This window comes from Scardinius erythrophthalmus, assembly GCF_964197995.2.
Source record: "Scardinius erythrophthalmus genome assembly, chromosome: 11".
In the NCBI taxonomy this organism is placed as follows: domain Eukaryota; kingdom Metazoa; phylum Chordata; class Actinopteri; order Cypriniformes; family Leuciscidae; genus Scardinius; species Scardinius erythrophthalmus.
In genome coordinates, this window is record NC_138231.1 from 35,401,602 (window position 1) to 35,424,578 (window position 22,977).

The 22,977-nt window shown below is 36.3% G+C and overlaps 3 protein-coding genes across 5 annotated transcripts in view; 2 read left to right on the forward strand and 1 right to left on the reverse strand.

The window, feature by feature from the left end:
• Positions 1–2,171: 2,171 nt before the first annotated feature.
• Positions 2,172–5,296, forward strand: ociad2 (OCIA domain containing 2). The gene is made up of 7 exons (XM_081379677.1): positions 2,172–2,400; positions 3,392–3,485; positions 4,091–4,144; positions 4,527–4,574; positions 4,697–4,820; positions 4,922–5,004; positions 5,235–5,296. Exons 1-6 carry the CDS (start codon positions 2,317–2,319, stop codon positions 5,001–5,003), a joined length of 486 nt encoding a protein of 161 aa, XP_081235803.1. The 5' UTR covers positions 2,172–2,316; the 3' UTR covers position 5,004; positions 5,235–5,296.
• A 3,887-nt stretch (positions 5,297–9,183) lies between these two features.
• Positions 9,184–13,887, reverse strand: ociad1 (OCIA domain containing 1). Of its 2 annotated transcripts, none has more exons than XM_081377935.1 (9): positions 13,793–13,887; positions 13,625–13,695; positions 13,361–13,445; positions 13,133–13,186; positions 11,972–12,019; positions 11,706–11,838; positions 11,198–11,427; positions 10,878–11,027; positions 9,184–9,915 (listed from the first exon to the last, which is right to left on the reverse strand). In XM_081377935.1, the coding sequence occupies exons 2-9, from the start codon at positions 13,691–13,693 to the stop codon at positions 9,878–9,880; spliced, it is 807 nt and encodes a 268-aa protein (XP_081234061.1). In that variant the 5' UTR covers positions 13,694–13,695; positions 13,793–13,887; the 3' UTR covers positions 9,184–9,877. The 2 variants fall into 2 exon arrangements, with proteins under 2 accessions (XP_081234061.1, XP_081234062.1); XM_081377936.1 differs by having other exon boundaries at positions 13,839–13,884.
• A 934-nt stretch (positions 13,888–14,821) lies between these two features.
• Positions 14,822–22,977, forward strand: part of fryl (furry homolog, like) — a 107,946-nt gene continuing 99,790 nt past the window's right edge. For both annotated transcript variants that reach the window (XM_081379006.1, XM_081379007.1), the window contains exon 1: positions 14,822–15,094. The gene's annotated coding sequence lies outside the window, so the exon portion shown is untranslated. The remainder of the gene's footprint in view (positions 15,095–22,977) is intronic.

The following is a 22,977-nucleotide window of genomic DNA, read 5'->3' on the forward strand; positions in this document are numbered from 1 at the left end:
ACAAGCAAATGGTAATCATATGAAGACACAAGCCCTGAGAAGGAAGATTGTTGATAAGTATATGAACCTCACCATTACTATTTAGCAAATCTGAAACACAAATAATTCACTTATCTAACCATTCTTTTTCAAATATAGTCTTGTTCTTTGATGACACATGTTGGTTAATTGTTACTTTTTTAGTACCCGCCTCCTAAATTTGGGTTTACAGTAGCCGGTATCACATTCATGTTGTAGAAATTAGACTCATGTTTCACCACAGAGCACATAAAAAACGTAGTGGGGAGGACTACAATGAGGAAAATCTAATTTGTTAATGTGATGTCCAAGGACTTTCTTTTCAGTTTTTTTTTTTTTTTTTAAACACTGTTAATTAACATTTGTCAAGTGTGGTTACGATGGTGTGATACTTTAAACAGAAGACATGCTTTACTGGCCAATGTGTAAATGTCTGCCAGTATTTTTATTTTTAAACAAAGATGGATTCACTATCAGGTATGTAATAAAGCACCTGTGAAAATAACCACTCATCGTCCATATCAACAAGAATATTTGTTTCTATTGAAATTGACATGTTTTAATAGACACTAATATGTGTCTCATTATTTGAAGTCCTCTGAATGTCTTTTCTCTTTGCCCTGTAGATTCAAGTACAGCCAGAGGTGGACAGTAACAAAGTTTACTTGAGTACAGTACTTGAGAATCTGTACTTTACTTTGTATCTGTACAAAGACAAAGAAAGACAAATATTGTACTTTTTACTCCACTACATTTCTGTCAAGGTCCTTGAGTAGAAAGTTGTAACGTCAGTCAGGGGATGATTTTGGTTGCAGACGTTGGATTTTGGTTGGAAATGAAAGTCGGGTTGACGTCAGAACCCGACTGATGTTGGTTTCTGACGTCAACCCGATTTTCATTTTCAACCACAATACAACGTCTGTCCAGCGTTGGAGATTAACGTCAAGTCGTCAATCTGACATTGAATTCTGACATCAACCTGATTTTCATTTTCAACGTTGGGTTTGGTCTTCTAAACGCAAATTTTGTCATTGTTTTGGAGCACACTAGCTAATAAAAAACAGTAAGGCTACCGTATTCATACTAAAAGCCAAAAAACTTTAAACAGGGCACTATTTAAGGGAACAGCCATTTGGGTGTCCGAAACCATTGTGGACGTTACTGAGTGCACTTATTCAATCTCACATTCAATCCCACTTATCTAGAAATAAATTTGATATTGATATGAGGGTAGGAAGGCAGGCATTCAGAGGCATAAGGTACTGTAAGTATTGCATACAACAATGCAACAATAATAAAATAAATGTACTTCTGATACTTAAGTACTTTTAAAAACTAGTGCTTCTGTACTTTTACTTAAGTAAAAATCGGTCTTTACAACTTTTACTTGTAATTGAGTAATATCTGACCAGTAGTATCTGTACTTTCACTCAAGTAAGGAAGTTGTGTACTTTGTCCACCTCTGAGTACAGCGTCTAGGTATAAAATAGCCATATGCACAATTACTTGCCAATGCATGAAAGCTATTAAAAATATGAGTTGATGGACCCTTATTTCTCTGGCAGTCTATTTATGTTGCCTCTATCTTCTCTTCTTCTTCCTACTGATTTATGACCTTTTCTTTCTGCTGAAAATAACAAGTGTCTTTAAAATGTCTTTCTTGTATTGGTCAGGTCTTCGAATGCTAAAGTTTAAAAGATTATTTTTGAGCAGTGCAAGTATGTATAACCCTTACTCTTTCACGTTTATGAAAATGACAGATACAGAGTGAATTGTAGTGGTGTGAATGTATCTGGGTGCGTCTATCTAGGGCGAAATTGTGCGATAAAGATTTATCAGAGTATGCAGTGAATGTTGAACAGAGGTGAGGTTGCTGACACGAGTGTGTGTCAAAACAGGAAATCGGCACACTTCAAAAAACTCAAATGACATTTGACATTGGTAAAACACCAGCACTCTTAAGGGCTTTTAAGCATGATGAAATGTGACTGCTACAAAAAAACATGCAGAATTGGGTAAAGTATCAAATCATTAGGTTCATATTTTTTTTTCATATTTCAAATACACAGTTTCAACTAAAAACACAAAATCACAGTGATTAAATTCAAATATCACAGTGTTCATGTGCATGTAATTTGCCCTCTGTACTACAGGACATCACAGCACTGCCCCCAAAGGGAGGTGCATGTACAAAGTTAAGGAGAGGTGGAGCTCAATGAGCAGATCAAAAGAAAAACAGCAGAAAGACGTAGTAGAAACAGAAGAAGCAGAACAGACAAAGAGAAAAGAGAGGAAGACATGGCTGAAAAAGGCATGACCACAGAAGGACATCAGAGTACAGAAGGACCGGTGGACACAAAACCCGGCCAGTCTGGGTGGAAGGTAGGAGAGTGTTGAGAGGTTTGTTTATCTTTTAAAAAGACTGCAGCTAAATATTCATGTAGTGTCTTTTAACATTGAATAAAAATTAAGATCTTTAGCATTAATGTGGGTCTTGTTGTATCAGTGTTTAATAGCTTGTTAAATGCATGTACGGCATCTGAATGTTAGTTCAGATCAATGTTCATGTGGTTGATATGGTAGAAACCAGGTGTTCACTGCACTTTGTGATACCAGGCCTGCATCTTCTGCATGGTGGTCACCATGTTTACACAGAAAGACAGAAAATGTAAATAGGGTTTTGTAGATTTTAGATGCATTTAGAAATGTGCTCTACAGAATATTCTTTGAAAGAACCACCTGATGATTGTTTAACATAGGTATAGCTTGATAAATGGTTGTAACTTCCTGAAGAAAAAACAAATGACCCAATAAAATTAAAATTTGAGTTTTTTAATCCATTTGTGTTGGGACTATTCATCATTTTTGATGACAACTAACTGGACAGTGGATCTGTAATTCCTAGCATGCTGTTTTTTAATGTGTTTTTCAGTAAAGGGAAAAACATGTTGGTGTTTAATAATCAGTTATGTTGGACATTTTTAAGAGTTTCTGTAATGTTTTTTTATTTTTATTTTGTGATTACCATTGTGTTGAAGAATGGTGCTGTGCTTATAGGCTATGGGCTGATATAGAGTGAGTTTATTTGATTCAGTAAGTGAGTAACAATTTTACTAAAGCTTCTTGTATGTTTATCTATACATTACATATAATAATTAAACTGTGTTAAAATTGATTTTAATTGTCTTAATTAAATTAACATTTACATAGAATTAGTTTAGGTATGTACAATAAGAATGTTTTGTTGAGCCAACTTTATACATTTGAGTTCCCGTGTCATCTAACCAGCAGTAATGCATGTTAGTATGCTAAAGTTCATTGAAAGGAGAGGAATATTCAGGACTACTTTTTTCTGACCTTTTTGCTGTTACAGCAATTCCAATGCCCCATAACAGATCGACGCTTTCCCAGGGAAGATATGAAGCAGATATGGAAGGAATGTCAGTACGAGAGCTTCTGGTATCGAGGTAAAGAAATATTTACTCATTTATAGTATCCCCATCATTAACATTTATGTTGCTTCAAACTTTACTTTATTTTTTCTTTGAAACACATAAGAAGATATTTTGAATAAATCTGGTAGCCTAACAGTTTTGGTTACCACTGTATGGGAAACAAAACATCTTCACAGGTTGTTTGCTTCAAAAGGGATTTGACAGGTGTGTACATGTATTTTCAAGAATGTTAGCCAATGGAGTAAAACAGTGGTGCATCTATTATCCAGTGCTTATGTTTTGAATTTGGTTTAACCCTAGCACTGTTTGTGTTGGGGGAAACATAAGCCTCAAGTTTAGTCTGCCTGTTTGCCGCTGACAGTGATCTGTGACCCAGTTCTCCACTGTAACCAAATATTCATTAGAAGGTAAAAATTTTAGATATGAGATATTGATCGGTATTCTGTAGTTTCCTTTTCCATCGTCAGTGCACTTCTATAAGCACCCTTTTATCCAACCATCCCCCTTGGAGAGCGGCAATCATTTCCAAAAATGGGTGTTGGAAACATTTGGTATTTAGATGTTGAATTTGGAATCATAATGTGCAGCTTTTTAACCTCTTGTTAATGTCTCCACAGCTCTTCCGCTCTCTACCGGGAGCGTGGCTGTGACTGGTGGCCTTATATACAGTGGTAAGATTCAGTCTACATAATGTGAAAAAGCATTCATTACAAGAAGCTGTTGGGTTTTAGACGTAGAGTTAAGAGGCAAAGGTACTAAAAAAACTCTGGTTACAATAGTCTGTCATTCATGCATTTATGAATGAAACACTTATTCTTTAAAAATTATTTAAAGATGCAGGGTTGTGGAACAACTTTTAACTTGGGTGCAGAGATTGCCATGATATTTCCATCTAGCTCATGTTTACACAGAACAAGAATGGAAAAGCAACGCAGTTGAATTGAAAAATGCATTCTGAATGAACAGCCCCTGTAAAGTCTTTCAATTTTCAAAAATTTCTATTTTGATTAATTAAAAACAGATAATCCAGTTTGTAATTTACATCTTTTATAGGTGTCTGGAAACAGTCCAAGCGATTTGGGTATTTCCCTAAACTGCTTTGTAAGTCCCTTTTGAATAATAATGTAATTTCCCACTTCATATTATCATGCATGCTTTGTATCATCAATACAGTGGCAATATACAGCTGGAATACAAACTCATCAATCTACTTTCCTCTGCAGTGGCGGGTATTGTGGGTTATGCAGTAGGCAAAGCGTCCTATGTTGGGGCCTGCAAAGAGAAGTTCAATAATAAACTGGGACCAGAGTTCACAAAAGGCTTTGGTCCTCCTGGATTTAGACATAAGTGAGTATCAAAATGTGTGTATTATACATGTCATTAACGTGTTGCATGATGGGAACTGAAATCAATTTTAGTAATGTCTGTTCATGGTTTCCTTTATACAGTCACTGCATCCATGTGTGTGAAAAGTGCAAGCAACAAGAAGCACAATCTTCAACAGCGCCTACAACACCCACTCAGAGTTGAGGTAATTTTTAATAAAACACACACACACACACACACACACACACACACACACACACACACACACACACACACACACAGGTCCAAACACACCCCTATATCTAAACACAAAAGATCCACCTAAGAAGTCAACACCTGCACACTAAACCACACCTACCACTCTGGCGTTGTTCATGAGGATAACAATATGTGTAATCAAGGCTAAAGGTAAATATATTCGTTTTTCTGTTGCAGGATCAACAGGACACTGTTCATCACTCTATGTATTTTTTTTCTAATAAAAAATGACGCAACAGAAAGCAGCTGAAATCATCTTGAATGGACCTTAAAACTAACTAAACAGCAGGGGGCGCCAAGACACTGCAGCTATACACTGCTGTTGGCAAATTAGACAACCTTTGTGCAACATAGTTTATTTATTGAAATGAGCCATAGTGTTTCAAATGGCAGCGATGTTTTAGCACTAATAGTTGTGGTGTTTGTGCATGAGGTGGATTTGAGGGAACAATGTAACAATAAGGACTGTTAAATCCTGACACTTCTCAAGCAGTGTTAAATCTGGTAGGCTAATGAATCCACCTCATAAGAATAAGCTAGCATAATGTTCTTTGTAATTTCTTATAAGGGCGATTTCCCGGACAGGGTTTAAATTAAGCCAGGACTAAGTAGGCTTTAATCTAGAATAGTTAATTGTGTCTTAAAAATGGCTTTCTAAAATACAGATGAAGTACAGATTAACTAACACCTAATGGAGTCCTGTGGAGACAATAATTGGTAGGCTACCCCTAATTATTATAATTTATTTATTTATTTAGAAAAGGGACCGTGTACATTAATTAACATTCATATACACTCACCTAAAGGATTATTAGGAACACCAGTTCAATTTCTCATTAATGCAATTATCTAATCAACCAATCACATGGCAGTTGCTTCAATGCATTTAGGGGTGTGGTCCTGGTCAAGACAATCTCCTGAACTCCAAACTGAATGTCAGAATGGGAAAGAAAGGTGATTTAAGCAATTTTGAGCGTGGCATGGTTGTTGGTGCCAGACGGGCCGGTCTGAGTATTTCACAATCTGCTCAGGTACTGGGATTTTCACGCACAACCATTTCTAGGGTTTACAAAGAATGGTGTGAAAAGGGAAAAACATCCAGTATGCGGCAGTCCTGTGGGCGAAAATGCCTTGTTGATGCTAGAGGTCAGAGGAGAATGGGCCGACTGATTCAAGCTGATAGAAGAGCAACTTTGACTGAAATAACCACTCGTTACAACCGAGGTATGCAGCAAAGCATTTGTGAAGCCACAACACGCACAACCTTGAGGCGGATGGGCTACAAGAGCAGAAGACCCCACTGGGTACCACTCATCTCCACTACAAATAGGAAAAAGAGGCTACAATTTGCACGAGCTCACCAAAATTGGTCAGTTGAAGACTGGAAAAATGTTGCCTGGTCTGATGAGTCTCGATTTCTGTTGAGACATTCAGATGCAGTGGCGTTTTCTTGCGGAGGCCAAGGGAAGCCAGGCTTCCTCACTTTTTCAGAATATAATCGTCATTTAATAAACACTTTTGTTTTCACAGTTTACGCAATCCTTCTGTCATCTCCTCATCGTCTCTCTTCGTTCATTACTGAGTGTTTTATGATGTGTAAAACAGCGCCCCTATAAAAGTGACATGGTGAATGAGCGTTGAAAACATGGTACTGCACCCTGTGTCTGTGAGGAGGCCAGGCTGAGTTGGCATCCCTTGATAGAAAAAAAAAAGAATGACTAACCAATCAGGTGACGCTATTGTCATGACACTGCTCCCCTGTGATTGGTCAGGACAGTGTCAAGGGAAGCCATGAACTTGTTGGCATCAAGCCAATCACATCACGTTATCATCGTCAATGAATGAATGAATGAAATAGCGGAAGATTTGTGGTTTTGTGCCCATCTTTTTAATTCCTTTATTTATTGACCATACACTCAAAACAAAACAAAGACACATTTAAATGTAAGCCTTACAAACAACCTTTTCACACGTAAGTTTTTCAAGGCGACCGTTATTGATCGTAGTATCACTTTATGGTTCCCATGGAGACGCGTCTTTCATTGCTTGTCACACCGCAGGCACAATAGCGCTGAATGATCAGCTTTTATTTCCTTTTTTTATTCAAAATTTCACAAATTTATTAGCTATAGCAGGATATATCTGATATTCCGTTTGTCAAATATGTGCAAGAGGATGTGTTTTGTTGTTCAAACACCTTTATAACAATCGCGTTAGTTGAGCTGTATGCGCAACATATTTTAGGCATCTACGTGCTCAAAGTGTTGGATTGTAACAAGCGTAAGTCCCGGTAAGATGATGCTGGGCGCTCTAATAGTTCATCCAAATAGCAACATATAAATGGTAACGTATGATTTTCTGCCCCCACCCCTTAAAACACACAGCTTCAGTCTTAATTGGCTTCCTCAGAAATTTTCCCCACGCCACGCCACTGTTCAGATGGTAGAGTCAGAATTTGGCGTAAACCGAATGAGAACATGGATCCATCATGCCTTGTTACCACTGTGCTGGTGGTGGTGGTGTAATGGTTTGGGGATGTTTTCTTGGCACACTTTAGGCCCCTTAGTGCCAATTGGGCATTGTTTAAATGCCACGGCCTACCTGAGCATTGTTTCTGACCATGTCCATCCCTTTATGACCACCATGTACCCATCCTCTGATGGCTACTTCCAGCAGGATAATGCACCATGTCACAAAGCTTGAATCATTTCAAATTGGTTTCTTGAACATGACAACGAGTTCACTGTACTAAAATGGCCCCCACAGTGACCAGATCTCAACCCAATAGAGCATCTTTGGGATGTGGTGGAACGGGAGCTTCGTGCCATGGACGTGCATCCCACAAATCTCCATCAACTGCAAGATGCTATCCTATCAATATGAGCCAACATTTCTAAAGAATGCTTTCAGCACCTTGTTGAATCAATGCCACGTAGAATTAAGGCCGTTCTGAAGGCGAAAGGGGGTCAAACACAGTATTAGTATGGTGTTCCTAATAATCATTTAGGTGAGTGTATGTAAATGCACCCAAATTAGCCCGAAGGCAAGTTTTCATTGGTAGGCCCTTTGCCAGATGTTATTAGGCTCTAAACTAGAAAGTAAAATATCTGAAGTTCCCATTCATATTTACAATTGTTAGCACACCAGGGTACAACTGTCCAGACATGGCCTCCTGTTTTACAGGACTATTAAATATGAGAGAACAATACAAGGTCAAATTCCCTAAATCATCCACCACAATGAGTAAAACCAAATATAGTTCTGATGTGCAGCGAAAGATAGTTGAGCTTCACAAATTTTCAGTTGTTTTACTTTACTTCAATGAAAGGTTAGGTTTTTGTGAATTTTTTGTTCATATTTGCCAAGGGTGTCAATAATTCTGACCATGACTTTATGTATCTAAGTAAAACATGTCTTCTTTGAGAAACAACGTTAATCATAAGTTAAACCTGCCTCATTTAGTCAAGATGAATTTGATTTAGATTGGGTATTAATAGAACAACAACTTACTTCCCCCTTCCGGCCAATAGAGGCCTTCTTACAAAACCCAGAAGGGGATTTTCAACATCATATGGCCAACCCAATACTGCTTCATTCCAAAGAGGTTTAGAAAATCATTCACAAAAAGTGTAAGATTTCTCACATGTGTCAACATTACTCATCAATATTGAAAAACCCTTATGTTAAGGTAGGGAAAAAGCCCTTGTTTTGGGGACAATGGTTTAGAAGTGGAATACGTACCCTAAAGGAATTATTTAGTAATGATAAGTTATTATCTTATAACAGTTTAAAAGAAAAATTTTATTTGGAAGGCCGGGATTATTTCTGGAAATATTTGCAGATTAGAAATTGTAACTCAAGTCTTGCTCCAGGAAAGAGACTAACCTCATATTGTTATAAACCAATATTTGCTCAACTTTTCTCATTCTTTGTTTACTAAGTAGAGAGGGAGTGGAGATTTCAGTTCAATTTTATGACAGTAAAGAGATGCCTTTTGAGTTGGATCATAATATTGTACTACAGAAAGAAGTCATCCAGATCTCAGACTCCTTTAAAAAAACTATATATATATATATAACTATATATATATATATATCCACAAACAAGAATTCAAAGTACAGTGAATGAATTACAGATGTCAAAGGCTTTAATTGAATTTAACATTTAATTGTGAATCTTAATCAAAAGAATAAAAATAAAAAAAGACTTTAAACCTCAGAACACACATATCTTTATCTCTTATCTCCAGCTCAGAGGACATGACTGTAATAACTGCAACATCAGTGAATGATGTCATTATTATCATGGGTCCAAGTCTAAAGACCTCTATTGTCATAACCTACAACACTGTCATCATCACTTGTGCACAACTTTAATGTTGGCTGCACTATAATTTCAGTGGAGAAATCATCTTTGACGCTTTTTTTCCCTCCCCATTTTCCTGGGTTTATATTGAAGAAAATTATATCTAAAGTACTTGTATTTATTTATTAACAAATCTCAAGCATATTTGGACAATGTCCTACTCAATAAAACACTGATACTTTGTTAAAATGATTTAGCTTAAATCCACTTAAAGCTAGAAGCCAAGAAGATAAACATTTGTTTTCAAAGCACATATGCCATCAAAAGCATTTTTATTCTAACAAGTTTGCATTCATTTCCCAAACTAAGTTTTGCTCCTTAAAATACAATCATCTTCAAATCATCGTTTGATTGCAGCTTTTGGTCTGATCTGGCAGAACGAGACGTGACAACTCCACAGAAGTCACTGCATTTGGATCTTGAGCTCTTCAGACAGTTGATTCTCCAGGTCACTTTTACTCTTCCCAAGCATCTCCATACTGGTTCTTTTTAACTGGAGAGGTAAGAAAGAAACCGGTTTATGGATTAAAAGATACAAGGACATTGAGATTAATAAATAATTGCTAACATTTTACAAAAAAGTTCCATTAGTTAACAGTGGTTAATGCATTAAATAATAATGAGCAATACATTTGTTACAGTATTTATTAATATTCATTAAATTTAGTTAATACAAATAAAACGCCATTGTTATTTCATGTTAGCTCTGGCCTGTTAAATAATATTCTAAGAATTTATACAAATTTTGATTTTGAATGATCTATTAGTAAGTGTTGATATTTAGACATATTATTCCTTGTTAGTTCATGTTAACTAATAAAGTGGAACCTTACAGTAAAGTCTAAATAATTATTAATGGCAATGTTCATACAGATGCCATATCATTATGCAACGCTTCAACAGTCAATGTAAGTGGAAGTATTAAAGGGATAGTTCACCCAAAAATAAAAAAATTCTGTCATCATTTATTGTTGTTGTTTCCGAACCTGTATGAGTTTCTTTCTTCTGTTGAACTAAAAAGAAATTATTCTAAACAATGTTGGTAACCAAACAGTTGACGGTAGCCATTGACTTCCATAGTATGAAAAAAATACTATGGAAGTCGATGGCTACCATCAACTGTTTTCATTACTGACATTCTTTAAAATATCTTCTTTTGTGCTTCTTTCTTAGAAATTCATACAGGTTTGGAACTACATTTGTGTGAGTAAATGATGACAGTATTTTGATTTTTGGGTGAACTATCCCTTTAACTAGTGTATTCACCATCAATTGGCAATCCAACACAAAACTGTTTCTGAATTATTTCATGGATGCTTTGACATTTATGTTAAATATTCAACGGGATAAGGCCAACTCATAACTTTACTGGCTTTTAGAATCCTTATAGGTATCACAAATCATTGTTGCTATAGACTTATTAAAATTTTAGGGAAATCAGTTACTGAAGCTCACCTTCCTTAGGTGCCGCCTCTCTTTGTGGTTTCAGCAGTGTTTCAGCTTTTTGTGTGAGAGTGACCTCATAGTTCTCTCTGTTCTTGCTACGCAGTTCCTCATACAACACTGGCTTCTTCTTAGGCGCATCCTCATCTGGATAGAACGGCGCTTTGGGATAAATGCAAACTACTTGTTAAACATCTACCAATCAGATGACAAATTCTTATTCAATGACGAATGTCCTTCCTCTTTGCCAATTGTACACATTTATATTTGTTTATAGAAGTTTGTATGATTATACATGTTGTTCAGGTCGTCATGTGCAAGGGTGGCAGTACCTTGAGAAGAATTATCATCCCTGATGTTAACAGGACCAGAATCACTAAATCCAGAACTAAAAGGAGTGGGGTCGTATGATTGGGAGGGGCTGCTGTAGGTATAGTCACTTGTGTAACTGCTGTAACTCTCAGGCATAGAACTGACTTCTGTTGCAGGTTGAGAAACAGACTCAGAACCAGACTGTTGAGATTCTGATGTGTTTAGATCTGAAAATTCTGACTGGTTTGTCCTTAAAAAGAAAAAAAAAAGATTTTTTATTTTATTATTATTGTGTGTAAAAATTACTTGTCTTAAAGTGAATTACTTAAATAATAATGTATATTTGTTTGAAAGGATAAATTATGATTATTAAATGTTATTATGATAAAATAACTTTTCAGAAACAACTAAAAATAAATATAAATAAATATATATATATATATATATATATATATATATAGTTGTTTCTGAAAATAGATATATATGTAAGAAAAAGTGTGCAAAGCTGTGCATGTAACATTTTCTTACGCAGAAGGCATGTTATGCAGACGTCCCTGTCGTAGCGCCTCTCCCAGTGGGGAGTTCTCCAGTTTCCTAAACTTTTCTTGACAGACCCTCATGTAAGACATTTTCCCAGCAATGTATCCAAATATGCCAGCAACTGCATAAAAATCACATACATTCAGTGGAACTTGAGAAAAATGTTGCCTTTTAATAGTCCTCCATCTTCATTTAACCTTGGTTTTAAGTGTCTTTCTATAAAATTTGTACCGGCTGTTGCTCTTGATACTCACTGGCAACTTTTGGAAGAGAGCCAAACCGGGGTGATGGAGCAAGTATTCCTGGAGATAAACAATAACAATACAAGATTTTTATAAACCTTTTTACATATTAAAAAAATTAAATAAATTCTGTCTCATGTCATTTCTAACCCTTAAAATGTTTGCTTCCATTTAGCATTTTTGATGTGCTAAATGGCTTTTCTGTGATGCAAAGCTGAATTTTCAGGATCATTACTCCAGTCTATCACATGATCCTTTTTAACCTTTTATTCATCAAATATATTAGGCAGCAGAACTGTTTCCAACACTCATAATAAATCAGAATATTAGAATGATTTCTAAAGGATCATGTGATAGACTGGATGTCAACGTTGACACTAAAGACTGGAGTAATGATGCTGAAAATTCAGCTTTGCATCACAGAAATAAATGATAATTTAAAGTATAATAAATTGAAAACCAATTATTTTAAATTGTAGTAATATATCACAATATTCCATTTTTTTCTGTATTTTTGATCAAATAAATGCAGGCTTTATGAGCAGAAGAAACTTCTTTCAAAAACATTAAAAATAGTAATGTTTCCAAACTTTTGGCCTGTACTGTATGTTGAGCAATGTTCATGTGAATAAAAACCTTAATTAAATCTGTTCATCATATAAAGCGATCATGTGTCTTTAGAAGACTTGGATTAAACCACTCGATTCATTTGGATTTCTTTATGGAATTTTCTTTATTTATATGGATATCTTTATGAACATTTTGAAGCCTCAAAGTTTGGATGGAATGGACTTTCAATGTTTCGGGTTTCATTAAAAATATCTTAATTTGTGTTTCAAAGATGCATGAAAGTGGAACAACAAAAAAGAGAATGAGAATTTCCATTTTTGGTTGAAATATCCTTAAAATTTCCATGACTTCCCCATAACTTTTATAGTTATTAGTAATAACTAAAATCATTATAATTGAGATTGAACACACTTTCAAGAGCAATTTCTAGCTATAACATATATAGATAATAAATTATATTCCCTATAGAACTTCCCATTACTTTTTAAGATTTTATTAATTCCATGACTTTTCCAGTTCCTACAATTCCCAGATAATTCTAGGTTTTCCATGACAATGGGAACCATGAGTAAAAAGAAACTGAAATATTGGACTTGAACTTACCTCTTGATACCATTACCTGAGTGACTCCAATTGCAATGGCGGAAAATGGCAAGGCTGCAAATAATAAGAGAGCAGACATGTTCACAAGTCTCTTTCTTAACTATTTTCTCATCAGAGGCAAAGCCAAAGCCTCCTGAGACAATACCTTGCAAAGTAAACAAAATAAAGGAACGCTAATTTTTTTTTTTTTTTTGCTGAATAACAGTCTAGGTCCAGTACACTACTCACATCTGTACCGGAAGCTTTCTGAATTGCATTCTTTGAAGACACGCCTCTCTTCATCATTGGGAATGTAAGCAGCCCCAAAAGGACCCTAAGAAGACAAAACTATGCGTGAGGAAACTCTATGAAAGTTCCCTACCAACGATCTAATTGATCCTGTAAACAGAAAACCGAGCGCACACTTTGCTTTTGAAGTACTTCTGCATGAGATACAGCAGTAGAGAGAGAATATTTGGTTTATAAACACTGTCAGGTGAATTTACTGCCTACCTTACTGGACCCAGCATGTGGGACTTGAGCAGCCGGAGTAACGTTAAATCCAGACGATGCTTGCGACATGACTGATTCAAGAGACACAGTGCGATTACTAAAACAATATTGTTTTTGCAGTATCCATAGGATTACGCGGATAACTAGTCAACAAGACCAACGACACACTTTATTACATGACCTCCAGTCGACTCTTATCAGCAACAACACTAACCCGGAAGTGCAGGAGTTAAGCCGGAAGCACCAAACAAAAATCTCACACCACCTCAAAATATTTGGAAAGATATTATTTATAACCGTTGTTTATTTTATTCTTTGTTTTCTGTATAAATGTTCATTTGATGAAGAATGCTTTATTGTAAATTAAACGTAGACAAATGCAAATACCAACTGTAATTCACGAATATGAAAGAAACAAAACATTATATAACTATCATAATCTAAATATTTGTTTCTGTTTCTTCACCTGTGCGAGTGAATTTGACTGTATATGTGAACTGTTCTCATAAGATTTAACGAAGATTTTGTCGACGTTTAATTTGTAATACATGTGATATTCGTCAGTTATGTTTATTATTCTTATGAATAAAAGATACAGAAAAAGAAAGCCTCAAATAACAAGCGTTCAGACAAACATGTATGTACATGTAAACATATGTAAAGTATTGATTATTCGATAAACTCGAGCACTTACTAATATTTCTTATCTTATACCCTGAATAAATACTGATACTGTGGTCTGAAAATAGAAAAAAACGAGATTAGATTAATTGAGCAGATACAGATGTTTGCGAAATGATTTAGACACCTTCAGAGAAATAACTTACTGTCAATATGAGTATTAATAGCTTTTAGGGTTATGTCAATGGCAATTTAATTGCATCATCTATCGACTGACCTCACAACGAAAAAGTAAACCTCATAAACAACGAACAGCAGAGGGGTCTGATCTAAAAGTATTGATTTTTTTCTAGTCTATGTACTTATACGCAGTGTACGAACGTGTATTTTGACAAACCGAGGGAATTATCACAGAATCATGTGCTACAGCCAATCCAATAGCAGTACGAATTGATTGATGGCTGAATCAGCAAATAGAATGGTCCGTTTGTTAAGCGTGTGAATGCAGTGTGCATTCATCGCTTCGAGCACGGGGCGGGGCTTAGCTCCGCAATCTTGACACCGCAGCTCCCCTATCAGAAGAGCGGATTGTCAAAGCCGTTAGCCAGCGCTGCTCCAATCTGTTAGACAGGGAGGTGGGCACGTTGTCATTCGTCGAGTTTTTAGGTGTTTTGCTAAAAAAAGACCGAGAAGATTAGCTATAGGATTGAACATAAGAGTTCAACGGATGTAAAATGTTGTTATTGTAAAGCTCGAGTTGGTCTCGTCATCTTTTGGAAAGATTCATCGGGTTTCAGAGCTAGCGCGAGCAGGCTAACTGACGAGGAAAAGCGCAGCTGCTCTAAAAAGGTAAGAAGGGCCGAATTCTTTTTGACTAACCTCAAATAACCGACGTCTAATTTAAGACCGAGAGGGCCAGCTCTCACTTTTAACGCTTATCGGTTGTCTTATCAGATGCACTTTCCCTGGTGGGATATTATCAGTTGCAGTTGGTAGTCAAGTTATGTTATGTTGACCTGCATTTGAAGCGAAGAGATGAGTGGAGTCAGTGGTTGTGTTGTGTCACAAAACCCAGTGAGTCTTCTAAATAGACAGCGTTTTTGGTCATCATTGGTGACGTACATGAGTTAACCAGACCATATGAAGCATAAGTCTTAATGCACAGTCCGCTCTGTGACTTTTTATAGAGTTTAGTGAGACAACACTACGTTTAACCAATCAGAAAAACGTGAGAAGTGTGTATTTTGGGAAACATGTATAAAAGGTTGACTGAAGGGAGACGGTTACAAAGCTGTAGTTTGATGGAAACATCTGCTGGCATCATATAAAGATCTGCGGTATTAGTTACAGGATGTTACTAAGCTATGTTTTAAAACCCACCAAGTTCATTGACAACTCTCAACTGGTTTGAAACCACAGATTGACATTGAACGATCTTTTAATTTGCTTTCTCTTTCATTTCCTTTCATTTGAAAAAAGTACGAAATTGTAGTAAAAAACCCAAAGCTGTTAGTGATGGAGTTATTAATCTGCAGACATGGCTTTGTTCAATACAGACTACCTCTTTTCCCTTTATCTTGTCCATCTAATAAAATCTGTCACTTGAAAGGCTCAGTGATGTTTATTGCGTGCCTTATGTAAACATGTGCATGAGTCATAAATGATGTTAACAACTTTAGTGTCCCAGCCAGCCTCTCAGCATTTGGTGTGAGAGCAGCATGTTCAGCAGTGAGCAGAGAAGAGTTCACACTCCTGAACACAGCTTTGAGAGGAGTGTGAACTCTTCCTGCTTACTGCTGATGAACATGACATGCTCTAAGTGTCATGACAGTAGTGTGTCTCTTGTAAACAGTAGTGGGGATTTTGCATTGGTGTTAAATACTTGGACGTCCTTCTTTCAGTTAATGGTCCTAAATCTTGATGTATAGATGTAGAAATATATTTTAATCTGAAATCTCTGCATGCTTCAATGAACTCCGGCATCAGAACCCAAAAGCCTTTTAAATGGAGTCATCGCCATAACAAAAATTGTATCATGGAGACCAGTAGCAGTGAAATTTCATTATTTTTGATGCCAAAAACGAATATGCTATATAATTGAAAAAGCTTAGTATTAGTATAAATATAAACAATTAATTGAATTTTAAAATAGAATAAAATAGAAAACAGGCACATAAACTTTGAAAAAACAGTATTTTTGGCACTCAGTCAGACATGGCACTCACACAGGCAAATGTTTGGATTGAAAACAAAGATGAAACATTTCTAGTTTCAACATTATTTGTTCTTTAGCTACCTCTATGAAAAGTGACCCACATTTGGTTTTTGACCACTGAAAATGTGTACTATTCAGCATTTTTTATTGCGCAATATTGAGATCCCAATATCTCTGCAATTGAAGGGCCTTAAAATACATGGATACCAAAAGAAAAGTTTGCTGAAAACCAAAATCTAAAAGGATAAGAGATCTTTAATACTTCTTTCTTGGGCATGCAAACTTAGAAATTTAGGGCAAAAAACACAAGAGGTGCCTTTTCCCAGTTTTGAACTGCCATTGCCAAACAACCATTGTCATAATGCAACAAAGATTACTAAAGTCAACAGATTTTATAATAGGCCTACCAATCTCTGCCATCTTTATAAAGGCATTTTTACACTCCTGTTTTTATGTTAGTCTTTCTCAGAAACAATATAAAAAAAATCCAAAATTTGAGCTGGGGAAGTTTCTGAAATTTGGTTGATTTGACACGTAATGGCCCAATTTTACAATAGTTGTTTTTCCTGTATTTAGGCTACTGTATTTTTTATCAAATAAATGCAGCCTAGGTAAGCATAAGAGGCAAAAAAAAAAGGTAACAAATCTTACTGACCCTAAACATCTGAACAGTAGCGTGTATATTTGTGTGTGTTATATATATATATATATATAAATGTATAGGCACAATATTTTCTGCACAATATTGAAATATAAAGAAAAATGCTATATTCCATAGCTTGAGATAACAAGATAACTTTTTAAATAATGCAATATTCGGAATGCAATACAATATTGCTTTAAGTGTGTAAAATAAATGTAAATAATATTGAAAACTGAAAATTATATAACCAATAGATGTTTCACATTCTTTATAGGAAAATAAAGCATCACTACAACTTCTGAAAAGCAGTGTTTTAGTATTACATAAAAAGTAATGTCAAATATCTGACAATGTCATTTTAACATCAATATATATATACTTTTTTTTTTAATACCAACAACTCTTTGGATAACTTGGTAATGAAAATGAAAATAGGAACAAAGTGGCAAATAACAAACAATAGAACAAACACAATAAAACAAAGATACAAATGAAATAAACAGCGCTTTAATTTTTTCAGGTAGGCTTACATAATAAGATGTATTTAACAGTAGCACTCAAGTAAGAAACAATACAGAAACTGAATAATCAAATGTAAAACTAATAACTAGTAACACTGCATTGACTACATGAATTAAATTTGAGCCAGCTTTTTCTTCAGCTCTGACTTCGCGTGCAGCCGTGCACGGGCGCAAAACCTCACAACACCCTCCCCCGGTCGGTGATTGGTTGGAACACTATTTGTTTTGGTTTTGAGTGTTTGGCTAAACCATTTGTTTTTGTGTGCAGATCTCAGAGCTTAGGCTGCCTACAGAGACGCGTTTTTTTGACGGCATGCTTATGGGGCGGGCAGCTAGCGGATCGTTAGGAAAGATTAGATGAATGTGATAAAAATATTTTTGGGCCTGAAATCACTGATACCACCTTTAATGTGCTTAATGACTAAAAAGCACAGATAAAAGCACAGATCTGATATATCTAATGAACAATACATTGCTGTTAGGATCATCCCCTATATGACAATTTACACAGTGAGCTGTTTGAATATTTCAAGAACTCTTTCCTATTAAATTTTTCACAAGAATCCTAGTGACTTTACTGTGCTATTTACATTGATAACCTAAATTACCTTGTTTAAGAGGTGTTCTCAGAAATTGCCTCTTCACTGGAACTAATGCCCCTTGCTAATTAGTTCCACATTAATGAAAGAGATATACAGTGCAATATAGTTGTAATCCCATGGGATCATTTTGTCACTTAGGAGGGAGGGGAAGGGATGAATTGGCTTACGACTCCTCCATCCTAATTTAAATTTAAACGTGCCTGAGGTGGCAGTGTTTTTACGCCCTCATGAACACCCTCTTCTTGTTTAATGCATTATTAAGGGCATAATCACAACAGCGGCAATTAGAAAACATAATATAGGCCAGCTTACATTACAGACGTGGTTTGCATGGCATGTGAAACATATTCTTCACTTCTTTTTTGTGCTTTACTTTTGCCATGAAAGAATGAAACAAGAAGCCAAAACAGTGAGGGCTTTTCATTTGAATCTTCTGTTGTCTGGTGCAGTATAAAGGGTCTTGTAGGAGTGGGGCCGCACAGTCTGGTGTAGGTGGCAAATTAATGCACGTGGGCATTTTGGAACTCGGGCCTTACAGAGCTGGATTTGACCACAAATGAAAGGGGCATTTTAATGGCCCATCTTTTTTCCCAACAGAAATTAAATAATCAGACATCGTTTTGCCCCTGGCCACTTGTGCCCTTCAGGAGTGTTACGTAATTGCATTTGCTAAGTGAACTGACACAGAGTCTTGTATTCGGCAGACCGGCGAACGCTGGGGATGACTGTCATGACCATATTTTCCATACGCCTACTGTGCTTGGAGCTTGCTGTTGTGACACCGCAGATCTGCTGTCAGCTGTCTCGCTGAGATTGGAAAGAAAATTAACACAGCATTCTTCTAGATAAAAGACTCTGTTATATTATAGACAAATGACGTGAGGGTTATTCATAAAAATGTAATTTGTTAGGGACGAATCCTAGGAATTCATAGATGGATAAGCTGACAGCTGGGTTATGCACATGCACTTTACTATGTGATTATCTGCATGCATGTTCATAACTTCAGTTGAACAAAAAAACTTCATAAAGTTTGATCTGATTTATCACCTGGCCTGGAACATCGGTCCACCTTATTGTTGAGCCCTGCTGTTTATGCTAAAGTTTGCATTGGGTGCTGAAGTACTGCAGTAGGGGAAACTCTATCAGCATGCAAAGGGAACAGAGTGCATTATTAATGTCCAGGCTGCCGGTTCTGTCTGACCCTGACCAGTAATTTTCTTCTCTGCCCAACAGAGTGCCCCCCCCCCCATAATTTATCCCTGTGGCTCATGTTCTGATCTCATACATGCTTGCATGATCTCTGCCGTCTGGTTCTTTCTTCATAGTTAAGACAAGGACAGGGGATTACTCTTACTAATATAAGCATATGAGAGAGAGGGAGATTTACAGAGGACAGATAAAAGCAAACTGCACTGTTTCTCTCCCTAATGCAGCCAGCAGCTGCTGCCAACCTATTGTCTGTCTATGATTTTTGTTTTTGTTTTGTTAATCATAAAATTACTTGCACAACTCTCTGGATAAAAGCAAAGCCATGGCCATAGTCTAACTGAGAGAAACTAAAAGTTTAATCTTGTTTCAGGGTCGAAGGTAAGAGCGATGACCTAGTTGGCCGGTTTATTTTCTTCAACCAGCTTGGCCTTAGCAACATGGCATTTTGTTTGCATATGTGTCTGAACGTTGGTCTATAAAGGTTTCTTATCAGCTTTTACTGGAAGAATGAGTTTAATGTTTTATGTTCTCTGGAGCTCATTTGCATTGTCGTTCAAGGTGCTGTATGAAAGAAAATGACTTGTCATTTATGAGCTCATTTTTATCTCCTACAGATATCTATTATGGATGAATTGGGTGCAATTTGAGAATTGTATTTAAACTTTTTTTGTATAAAAAATGAAACGAAAGAGCAGCATGGACACACAAATCGGATCTGAACAGTTGCGATACACAGTGTGGGCATCAATAATTTTAGATCAGATTCCAATCGGATACACAAATAATCGGATTTGGACTGACAGTGTGAATGTAGCCTAGTTGCGACACAGCAGTTAACATCATATATAGGGCTGGAACATAGTTTTTTGTCACTGCATGGGACATTGCAGTTCTTTATCACCATGAAAGCTGCTTATTTGTATGCCTTTGCCAGTTTAAATTTTAAAAGTTTTTACCCGCACGCTTTTTTGATATGAACAGAAAGCCGGTAGGGATGTGACGGTGAGGACATTTTCCCACCGGTTAATCGATGTGTGATAACACCGGTAATACCAGTATCACCGGCGGGGGCTTTTAACCCCCTGAGGTCGGCTGTCGCGCCGGCGCGATAGGCTCGTTTTTTTCCGTATGAGTGCAAAAAAAAAATAAAAAAATAATAATAATTTTTATCTTATATGCTTGTGTTATACATCAATCGATCCTGTTTAGTGTGTATTTTTTTTGTGTATGCTCATAATAAAAACAAAGTGTTGTGCTTTTTGCCAAATAAAGAAAAATAAACATGATGCGAGTTCTGCCTACTCTCCGTCAGTGAAGTCAATTCTGAAACGCGTCCGAAAATGAACTGTAACTCAGCGAATACTCAGTCAAACAGGCATACAGTCACACAGGCATGAAGCTTGAATTTTCTTCTTTTAAATGAAGTAATTTTTATGAAAAACAAATATTCACAGTTTATGTAATATGTATGCAAAGAGAGAGATGTCAGTCGTTCTCATCTCAGCTAATTAAGTTTTAATGTGCTCCGCCCACGGAGAGCGCGCGCTATTCAAACGCAAATGTGAGGCGATCCAAACAAACCTGTGAAACGCCCACATCAGCTGGATAACACACACCGCGAGTTCACTTTCAGACTTATGTACTTTACGATGCTGTGAGGAATACTACTATCTTGATAATAATCCTGCAAAAATTTACCTCAGAAGTTCTGGAAGTATCATTTCGAGGAGCAAACGGATCCCGCTGAGGAATTAGGTCAGTTCTGTTTGCTTTGTTCTAATCTGAATGAATGAACGCAAAGATGCGTGCTGTTGTGGAGCTACTACAGCTGGCAAAAATACTGTTTAAATATTGATCGCGTTTCTGTGTATGAATGAATGAACGAACGAACGCACAGATGCGCACTGTTGTGGAGCTACTACAGCTGGCAAAAATACTGTTTAAATAATATGAATCGCGTTTGAATGAATGAACGCACAGATGCGCGCTGTTGTGGAGCTACTACAGCTGGCAAAAATACTGTTTAAATAATATGAATCGCGTTTGAATGAATGAACGCAAAGATGCGTGCTGTTGTGGAGCTACTACAGCTGGCAAAAATACTGTTTAAATAATATGAATCGCGTTTGAATGAATGAACGCAGAGATGCGTGCTGTTGTGGAGCTACTACAGCTGGCAAAAATACTGTTTAAATATGAATTGCGTTTCTGTGTATGAATGAATGAACGAACGAACGCACAGATGCGCGCTGTTGTGGAGCTACTACAGCTGGCAAAAATACTGTTTTAATATGAATCGCGAATACAAAGAAAGATTACACTGGAAATATTGTTACAATTTTAAATGTTGTTGTAATTGTATAACCTTAATTGTATAAAAAAAAAAAAAAAAAAAAAAAAAAAATATATATATATATATATATATAAGGATAGATGTAAACAAAATCTTAAAAGGTCATTATAAGCCTTCTCTTTAAATAATTTTATTATGCTTTATTAGTGACACATTTGGGAAGAGAATATATTCCAAATCTGAAAATACAGTATGAGAACAATTAACTGCACAATTACTAGAAATGTTTACCTTGGATATTGTACAATTTGCAAGCAAAATTTGTGGAAAAAAACAACAAACCAGTTATATATTGTCCTTGCATTTTTGTGGCTCATTCACACACCTGAATGAAAGGCTCATTACGTATGCAGCCTCATTATGCGGGCCCCATTGACTCCACAGGTGTGAATCACGCCCACCCGCATATGGCCTTTCCAAACAAAAAGTGTTTTACAAGATTTAAATCAATGTATTGTGTTATGTGAATGATTAGGCAGGATGATTTTCACATAATTTTGAAGAAAAAATTCTAGGCAACGTCATCCATTTGTCAAAAGTCTTATTTACATATATTTAGAATGTGTTTTATGGCCTTATTTCAGAAACTTTAGTTTTTTGTTTTTGAAAAAACCATGCATAAACATTATTCTATCAAAAATACAAACATGTACATGCAAGTTGTTCATATATTATGGTAGCCCTGTTTGTGCTAAATAGAGTGAATTTACACCTTTGCCATTAATATGTTTATAAGCAACTGAAAAAAGCACAAATGTCAGGGCATGTCAGAACATCTCAAGGACCCCAAAAACCCCTCAGACCCCAGAGGGTTAAATCGCTAATTTCAAAGCGAAAGTAGAATGCGCACGTCCGCACTGGCTTTCATAATGGTGCAGAAGTTGAGCTTCCATCCATAGGAATGAACTGAAAACGCTCGCTCTGCGCCAGTGGACACGCACTGCTATGAATGCCTGTGTGGTCGTGCACATTTTACTTTCACTTTCAAATTAACGCCAATTCCAGGCTGGATTGCTTGAATGGTGAGATCATTAGCCAATTATTCTTAATGAAAAACACAAAACAATTCGCTTAAATAGGCGCTTTTACATTTCGCTTTGACACCAAATCTTCCTACATCATCTTGTCAGTCAGCTCCTCACTCTCTTCATAAAGTCTGACTACTGCTGCTGATCTGCGCTGCGAC

Coding starts and splice junctions, on each gene's coding strand:
- ociad2 (XM_081379677.1), top strand. CDS start 2,317: ATGGCTGAAAAAGGCATGACCACAGAAGGACATCAGAGTACAGAAGGA. Junction 3,486..4,090: donor CGAGAGCTTCTGGTATCGAG/GTAAAGAAATAT, acceptor ATGTCTCCACAG/CTCTTCCGCTCTCTACCGGG. Junction 4,145..4,526: donor TGGTGGCCTTATATACAGTG/GTAAGATTCAGT, acceptor CATCTTTTATAG/GTGTCTGGAAACAGTCCAAG.
- ociad1 (XM_081377935.1), bottom strand. CDS start 13,693: ATGTCGCAAGCATCGTCTGGATTTAACGTTACTCCGGCTGCTCAAGTC. Junction 12,020..13,132: donor TCAGGTAATGGTATCAAGAG/GTAAGTTCAAGT, acceptor GTTTATCTCCAG/GAATACTTGCTCCATCACCC. Junction 11,428..11,705: donor CTGCATAACATGCCTTCTGC/GTAAGAAAATGT, acceptor TTTCTTTTTAAG/GACAAACCAGTCAGAATTTT.